This window comes from Chrysochloris asiatica, unplaced genomic scaffold, assembly GCF_000296735.1.
Source record: "Chrysochloris asiatica unplaced genomic scaffold, ChrAsi1.0 scaffold00072, whole genome shotgun sequence".
NCBI lineage: Eukaryota > Metazoa > Chordata > Mammalia > Afrosoricida > Chrysochloridae > Chrysochloris > Chrysochloris asiatica.
The window spans coordinates 1,934,762-1,943,826 of NW_006408590.1; the positions used below are offsets into that span (position 1 = coordinate 1,934,762).

Here is a 9,065-nt window from a genome sequence, read left to right on the forward strand (position 1 = left end):
CACTATATCTGCATTCTACAGTGATTCTAAAGTTTTCCTTGGTTAATCCCTCAAAAGTGAACTGCCAGTTCCCTCGTTCTAGTCTGTTCTTAGTCTGAAAGCTCTGTTGAAACCTATCTACTACGGGTGGCCCTGCTGGTGTCCGAAACACCTGTGGCATAGCTTCCAGCATCACAGCAATGTGCAAGTCACCACAGTATGACAAACTGACAGTTCAGTGGGATACATATACTTGCATACTCACATTCATTTACATTTTTACACATGTATGTAGCGTCGTGGGTACGAATCGGGCTGCAAACCTTAAGGTCAGCAGTTCGAAATGACCAGCTGTTCCATGGGAGAAAGAGGAAGCATTCTGCTCCTGTAAAGATTTACAGCCTCGGAAACCCTGTACAGGGTCGCCATGAGTCGGAACTGACTCCACAGCACATAACAACAACAACAAAATATCAAGAACAAAAAAAGGAAGGGCCCTTCTTGGTTGCTTCTTGGATGTGAATTTTGAATAAGCTGTTAACTACAGGTTGACTCCCCCAAAGATTTACAGTCTCTGAAAATTTATACAGGGTGGCTTATACAAGGTCGGTGGTTCAAGCTCACCAACCACTCCTCAGAAATCATATACAAGAAACCGTATATAAGTCAGAATCAACTCGAAGGTAACTTAACAACAACAATGAGTCGGAACTCTGATGTGGCACTATAGGATAAGCACTGGTTCGTAAGGTGACTTTTAACTGCAAGGTCAGCAGTTCATACTCATCAGCCACTCATCAGAAACGCTGAGTCAGAACCGACTCAACAACACTTAAGAACAACAACAACATTAATGTTATTTAAAGTTTAATAACAGTGAGACTTTGTCTCCTGTACTTTGGTTATGTTGTCAGGAGGGACCAATTCCTGGAGAAGGACCTTATGTTTGGTAAAGTAGAGGAATAGCATCAAAGAGAAGGATTGACACAGTGGCTGCAACGATGGATGCAAAACTGGGAAAAACGTGAACAATGACGAAGAGAAAACAAAACAAACAAACGAAAAAACACCAACAACAAACCAAGTCTGGAAAATTAGAATGAACTGCCTCACACGAGGCCAGAACTCACAATGATTTTCTCACATAATTGGGGTCAATCTGTTATATTATGGATTTTCTGAATATTTCTGTGAGAGAGACCAATTAATATCTCAACATTGATTTCAGACCTTATTATTCCATACTGGGATTAATGTACATTTACTTTTGCATGTAGATTTTTTAAAGTGTGTATGTTTTATATGTATATGTTTAGCAAGTTAGATAGATAGATGGATAGATATGAATAGATGAAATACCTGGTTGTTATGTGTAAAATCAATTCTGACATATAGGGATCCTGTACAGGATTTCCAAGGCTTTACATCTTTACAGAAGCAGAAATCTTCATTTTTCTCTCATGGAGTAGCTGGTGAGTTTGAACTGCCAACCTTCTGGTTAGCAGTCCAGTGCTTATGCTATAGCATCACCAGAGCTCCTGGGAAACACTTGGTTGTTAAATACTGTCAAGTTGGTTTCAACTCATAGTGCCCTCTATAAGGTTTCTGAGGAGCTGGTGGGTTTGAATTGCTGACTTTGTGGTTCTCAGCGCAGTCGTAATTCTACAGCATCAAACCAGGAGTCCTTAATAACCACAGTGCATTTCATAGGAAGTCAAGTATTTCCCACCTAAATAAAGGAAACACCTTACTTACTATTAGATGTATTGTGGGTATTAGGTACTGTCCAGGCATTTCCTGCTCGGCACCACCTTTTGTATAACAACAAAAACTGTTGCCAAGCTCTGTGCCACGTTCATAATTGTTGCCCATTGTTGCATCCACTGTGTCAATCCAGTAAAGTGCACTGAAGCCTGTAATTGCCTTTTTAGTCATTTTTACTGACTGCTATTTTGCTGTTTTATTCAGAGTAAAGCAGGTTTTTTTATTTTTTGTACTGAGATAACTTTTGTGGTTTAGGATTTCATATGTGTTAAACGAAATAAAGCTCATGTAAAATCTCTACTATATTGTGCATTAATGTTTGATGGAAAAAAACCTTGAACCAAAACTAATCACTTAAGAAGCATCCAGCTGATAGTAAGTGAGGGGAGACGCACAAGAACACCCAAACTTGCTGATAGTACCCATTTGACCTAGCCTCGATGGCTTGATAATCAGAACTCAACTAGAGGGGGATTCAAAAAAAAAATTTTTTTTTATATAGGAAATGAGGGTAAATTTCTACAATTTGATGAATTTGACTTATACTCATGGATGTAGTTGCTCAAAATACCAACAAAGAGGGAAGGAGTCTTCATATCAAGTATCAATACTCTCCCCTCTGTACACAGGGTAGATAGGGACAGGCAACTTAGACACTGGCCACCTAAAATGTTTCCAACAGGGAGTATAGTTTAAGAGTGTATGGGGGAAGATAGAGTCCCTGCTGAATAATGTTCATCTTATCTAGACAGGTCTGGTGAAACGAGATAGGGATAAAATTTGTATGATTCAATAGTGAATAATTGTTATCATGTCTAATTTTGACTGTCACAATCGTAAAAGTAGAAGTTTTGTAACAAAAACAGGGGCGTAGTTAATCTTACTTTCCAGAAACAGAGGACCCTAGAACCATCAAGGGTGAAGACCACAAGTGTAATGTGGGACCCTATTCAGAGAAGCAGAGACACCAGAGATAGAGGCAAAGATGGGGACATGGAGAGAGGGAATTGCTGAGGACTCTAGACTTGTGGAAAGTGAGGGACAGAGTGCTGACGGCCTGGAGGCAGGCTTGCAGGATGTGCCCTTTGGTTGTTTAAATTATTATATGTTCCTGAGTGGTTTTGTGTACATCTCCCCACCCCACCTCACCCCAAAAAACAAAAACCAGAGGGAATGGAAGCAAATGCTGTTGAATGATGATGTACAGAGGAGATTGTAATCATTGCAATGAAACAATGGTGTGAAGCCGATGTTCTCCCATGGAAACTATCACTCAGTTCATAATAAAATAATAATCACAACCACTTAAGACTTCTGAGAAATTTTTTGAAATATAAATTTGCCAATGTTGCCATACATTCCCAGGCCTCATTCTACAAAAGTAAAATGGAAAATAATTATCTTGCACATTTGCTATATTTCAGAGAGTTAAGGCTTGCAAGCTGATGTTTGCTGACACTAAAATTATTTGCAGGTGCTCCAGTGCATGTGTGAATGGTTGATTAATTAAGGAGATTCGCAGTCACTGTCAAGTATAATTAAATACATGCAATCATTTATAATGGGACAGTGAATTTGCTAGCAAATTTGAGACTTCAATAGCTCCACTAAAATCATAATTCAATATCCATAATCACATTTGGCCCAAAAGTAGCATATCGTATTGTGGCCTGTTCCATGACATTATTTTAAATTTTTATTAACAATGTTTTATTCACAATGTGGCTAAAAATATTATGTGATCTGACTCAATATTGGGTTTTTCACCCAGTGCTCTGAATAAAACTGTAATAATAGTCCTAGATTTTTATTTGACCATTTATTTACTTTTTTTTTTCATTCTATATCTAAGCATTATCTTTTAAATAAACATTAACTGTTTACTCAGTTAGTAGTGATTCTTAATCTGGGCTTCACATCAAAGTCCTTTGTGAACATTTTCAAAAGTAATGATTCCCTGATATTAAGCCCCCCAAAGTCTGATTCAACGGGTCTGGACTGGAGTCAGTATCTAGCTTTTTCAATGCACCACAGGTGATTCTGATGTGCAGGCCGTGTTGGCATAAGAATGAACACAAAGTAGTTCCTAGTTGCAATATCAGAGTCCAGTGAATGATACAGACCAGTAAACTGGTCATTACAATAGAGTGTGGTAAGAGCTCTACTAGGGGTAAGCGCACCTCTTCCCACTTGAACTCATACAGCCCGGTCCAGTGCTAACCAAGTTCATTAATGGACTGTAAAAAACACAAAAAGGAGCTTTCCTTTCACCAAACCAAATGATCCAAATTGTGATTGAGTCCATATTTTTTCCTTACTTACTCTATGCCCTAATCAACTCAATTAGCCATACCAGACTGTGTGATTAAAGTCAGGAAATGGAAAAGCAAAAAGCTTACTTTCCATTTCTGCTAACAGGATATGGAACATGGGAAGGAAGTAAAGAAAAGTGGAAGATACTATACCCCTTAAGGGCAGCGACCATGTCTCAATACTTTTCTGTCTGTGTCCTAATTCAGAGTCTACCATGGGTACACCATTTGGTGGCATGGTCGAAGCCTTTTTCCTGATAACTTTTAGACAGATAGTTTATGTAGTCTGTACATACCTTAAGAGAACTCTGGCTCTGGATCTCTGACCAGTCATCTCCACAAGGAAATTCATTTTTACTGCCTCAGCCACTTACTTGTTGCCCTTAAGCTCCTGGTGTGACGCTATGGGCTAATGCGTCAGACTGCAAAGTCATTTGAACGGCAAAGTTCAAGCTCACCAGCTTCTCCTTAGAAACCCTATACAGGGTGGCTATGCATTGGAATCGACTCGATGGCACTTGACAACAACTTAATCCTTCAGAACAGGATATTTTTCTTTGTCTCATCTGTCTAGACCATTGGAAGTTGATGTTCTGTTTTGCTTTTAATACTATTTAATTTCCATTACACATGCTGTGTTATATTTCTTTTTAAACTCAGTTTACATAATCTGCATTTTTTTTTTTTTTTTTTTTTTTTTTTCCTGTAAATCACATACACAAAGTGCCCGTATAAAGGAAGTAATACTTATTGTTGTTGTTATGTGCCGTGGAGTCGGTTCTGACTCATAGCGACCCTGTACAGGGTTTCCGAGGCTGTAAATCTATACGGGAGCAGAAAGCCTCATCTTTCTTCTGCGGAACAGCTGGTAGTTTCAAACTGCTGACCATAGGGTTTGCAGCCCAATTCCTAACCACTACGCTACCAGAGCTCCTGAATAAGGGAAAAAAGCCCTGGTGACTCTCTTCCAAAAATTCAGCCGTTGAGAACCCTATAGAGCAAGTTCTACTCTAACATTCAAGGGATCACCATGAGTTAAGCCAACTCACAGGGGACTGGTGGTTTAAAATGAGGGAAAATATGTGTCTTTGATCCCCAGAACAGCATCAAAGAGCTCCCTATCATCTCCTAGTCCTAAAGACAGGACTTGAGGAAGTTAACAAGCCCATACCTAGATTTTTTTTTTTTTCCAAGAACTCATTGATTTTCAAAATAATAATAAGAGAAACCCTAGAAGAAAAGCTTCATGACACTTATTTGTGGATTAAAGTTATCCTATTATAATCAAAATCACCCATTTGTAAATATAATGAAAACTCTTCTTTACCTGTGACTTCACAACATTGAGAAGCCATAATTAGAATTTATCAGGAAAAGCTTGTCTTATTGCAGTGATGTTTAATATGCCATCTGCAAATTGACATATAGCATGAAATATATTTAAAGATGAGTATAAATTATGGTTTTTGAAACTGTGATACAAATGTTAAGAAAGTCTCACTTTGCATGCTTTGAAATGAAATCAAATTTCCTCAAATTAAACAAAAAGGATTAGGAATTTGATAATTTCACAGTTAGCTGACTGAGTAAATTATAAATGTTGTCTCTCCTGCTGCCACAGTCAGGTGCCATTTTAGTTTGTAAACATTAAACGTCTACCGTGGTGTGTCATGACAAATGAACCAATGTTGTGTGTTATATCAGAACTTCTATGGTGATTTCAGAGATTTTGTTGTTTTAACATTCCCCATATTCACTAATTCAAATATATATATATATATAAATAATATCATACACATATTTATTAGGCTCTTATAATTTTAAAGAGCCAGGAGTAGCTAATCAACACTTTGCTAAACATTATATGTAAAATATAGATCTGTGTAATGCATTGTATAAATATTATGTATTATAGAGAACATATGTATTTAAATATATATTTTAAATGGTTAAACACTCAACTACTGTAAGTTTGGCAGTTCAAACCTACCTAAAAGCAACTCATAATACAGATCTTGCTATCTGTTCATGAAAGGCCACAGCCTTGCAAACCTGATGGTGCACAGTTCTGCTCTGCTACACTCCGGCTTGCCAAGGGTCTCAGTCGACTCAGCAGCAACTGGCTTCGTTTGTTAAGTCATTTATATGTGCTACCTATCTGCTACTCTTTTATCCTTTCACTAGGTCCAAATTTCCATATGGTGTCATTTAACTAAAGTCCGATATATTTCCTTTAACATTTCGTGGCTACAGATCCAAACATGTTAAAAATTCTCTCAGTTTTTATTTATTTGAAAATATCTTTCCGCTTTGGAACACATTTTTTTCCCTCAAAACTCTGAATATGTCATCTGAGCATCACCCAGTCTCCATTATGCTCAGATTTCTGTTCGTTCTTTTCCAATACTTTGTTTTATTTGCTGCTTTCAGGATTTGTCATATGCCAGTTTGACTATAATGTGCCAGGTGTAGCTTTCTTTGTTTATTCTGTTTGTGATTCATTGAGCTTCTCGGATTTGTAAATTAGTGTTTTTCACCAAAGTTGGGAGTTTTTGTTTATTATTTATTTAAATATGTGTCTGCCCCTTTCTCTTTCACTTCTTGTTCATATCCAAAGATTCATGTGAAATGTGAAAGATATTTTGACACATAGTTTTAAACCGTGGTAGAATGATTGTAAATAGAAGGAGGAAACATGAACGAATTGCCACAATTTTCCAGCAAAATTAAATTTTTCAAAAATCCACACACCACAAACTAGTAGATAATACAGTGGAAAATAGTAATGTTATTGTCTTCTTTTTTTTTTTTTAAATCTCTTCCTAGGTGCATTTCCTACCTCTGCTACTTATGCACGAAAAGACTTGCTCCAGCGTTCTACTCATATTGCTACCAAGACGTTCCAAGCTCTTCGCATATTTGTGAACAATGAACTCAATGAGCTCTACACAGGACTCAAGACAGCTGAGAAGTTTTTGAGACCTGGTGGTCGCCTTGTTGCTCTTTCTTTCCATTCATTAGAGGATCGCATTGTCAAACGATTCTTGCTTGGCATAAGCATGACAGAAAGGTTTAACCTAAGTGCTAGACAAAAGGTGTTACTAGGTTCAGGTCAAGAAAACAAGGAAGGTGCCTCTACAAGGGCTCCTTTAATGTGGGAATTGATACACAAGAAAGTGCTTACTCCAAAAGAGCTAGATGTGCAGGACAACCCCAGAGGGCGCTCAGCAAAACTCAGAGCAGCTATCAAATTATAAGAAAAAAGTCTCCATAACCTATGTGATTCTTAAAAAAAATTCCTGATAATTTTATTACTGTTTTATGTGATGCTACTGAAAAAGTTAGTTTACAGAGATGTAGAAATGTCTGGAAATTACAGTATTTAGCATTATTGTTTTCTTCAAAAGAAATATAGGCAATAATGACATGACAGAAAGCCCAACTCAACATTGTTTAAAAACTGCAAAAATGTGTTTATGTTAGTTTATGTTTATTTTACTATTGAAATGCAAGCCTTTCTTCCTCTGATTAGGAAATTAAAAAACACACACAAACACACTATATTGTATTTTTGTTATCTAAATATCAAAATATGTAAACTCAAGCTGTCAAAAGAGAATGATAGTATAATCAGATCTAAATGCCCTAAATTCTTTATTTAGATATTCAGATTTTCAGCAGACTTTCTATGGCTGAAATAATAATAATTTTGGAATTAATTTTAAATTAATTGGGAATAACTAATTACTACTGTACATTTCTCAAATGTAGGCATTATACAGCTTTAAAATTTTTGAGTAGTAATTTTAAAATATAGAGAAAGATTTAAATGTTGAGATTATAGTATTATTTTAAATGATTTTTTCAGTATAATATGCACTATGTTTTTTATATATTGAAAAAAGTAGAACTGTGTTTTGCAAATAATTGTTTCACAAAACCTGTATGTAAAGGTTTTATTAAAAGCTCAAAATGCCTTTGATAAATAATAAAACCTAACATTTGAATCCTGCCTTTTTAACTGAGCTATTCAAACTAATACAATCAAGACTATTTGAAATTTAAAAATTTGCCCTAGTGTAGCACTGTAAGTTAAGCATTGGACTGCTGTTCAAACCCATGAATGGCCCTATACAGGGAGCCCTATACAGGGTCGCTATGAGTCAGAATCTGCTTGACAGCACTTCACAACAATGACATCTAATTTATTCACTATGTTAAATTCAATGCCCTGTTCATGTTTTTATGTACATATAGTAGCTATGATAGTGGTGGTGGGCCATCGAGTGGGTTCCAATTCATAGCAACCTTATATAAGGTTGCCAAAATCTTAATGGGAGCAGAAAGTCTTATTTTTATCCCACAGAGCAGCTGGTGGCTTCAAACTGACCTTGCAAGCAGCAGTCCAATTTGTTACCACTGTGCTACTAGGGTTCCTCTGATGGTGGGGGGGGTGCCATTGAGTAGGTTCTGACTCATAGTGACTCGGTACAGGGTTTCTGAAGCTAGAAGTGTTTACAGTTACAGAAAGCCTCATCTTTGTACCACAAATCAACTGGTAGATTTGAACTGCTGACCTTACAATTAGCAGCCCAATTTGTAATCTACAGCATTACAGAGCTCTTATAGTAGCTGTAATGAGGGTAAAATGGTTTATTCAGGAGACGTTCACTCAGTAGGAGATATTTTAATAAATGACATTAATTCATATATCAACTCTATACATGTAAATATACACTTCTAACTCCTGTTGTAGCATTGTGTGTTAATGCACTAGACTGTGAGGTCGGTTTGAACTGCAAGGTCAGTGGTTCAAGATCACCAGCAGCTCCTCAGAAACCTTATTTATAGAGGATCGCTATGAGTCGGAACCCACTTGACATCAGTTAACAACAACAACAATTCACTCATTTATGGAGCAGCAACTACACTAGGTACGAGAGAAACGACGGTTCTGACTCATAACAACCCTGCGTACAACACTGCATGCACCTGGACCACGCTCACAAT

At 37.0% G+C, this 9,065-nt stretch overlaps 1 protein-coding gene across 1 annotated transcript in view; it reads left to right on the forward strand.

Moving 5' to 3' along the window:
• Nucleotides 1-7,312, forward strand: part of METTL15 (methyltransferase like 15) — a 338,705-nt gene extending 331,393 nt beyond the window's left edge. Inside the window, exon 5 of the mRNA XM_006864855.1 lies at nt 6,882-7,312. Within this exon, the coding sequence (XP_006864917.1) occupies nt 6,882-7,312 (431 nt within the window). The remainder of the gene's footprint in view (nt 1-6,881) is intronic.
• Nucleotides 7,313-9,065: the final 1,753 nt, after the last annotated feature.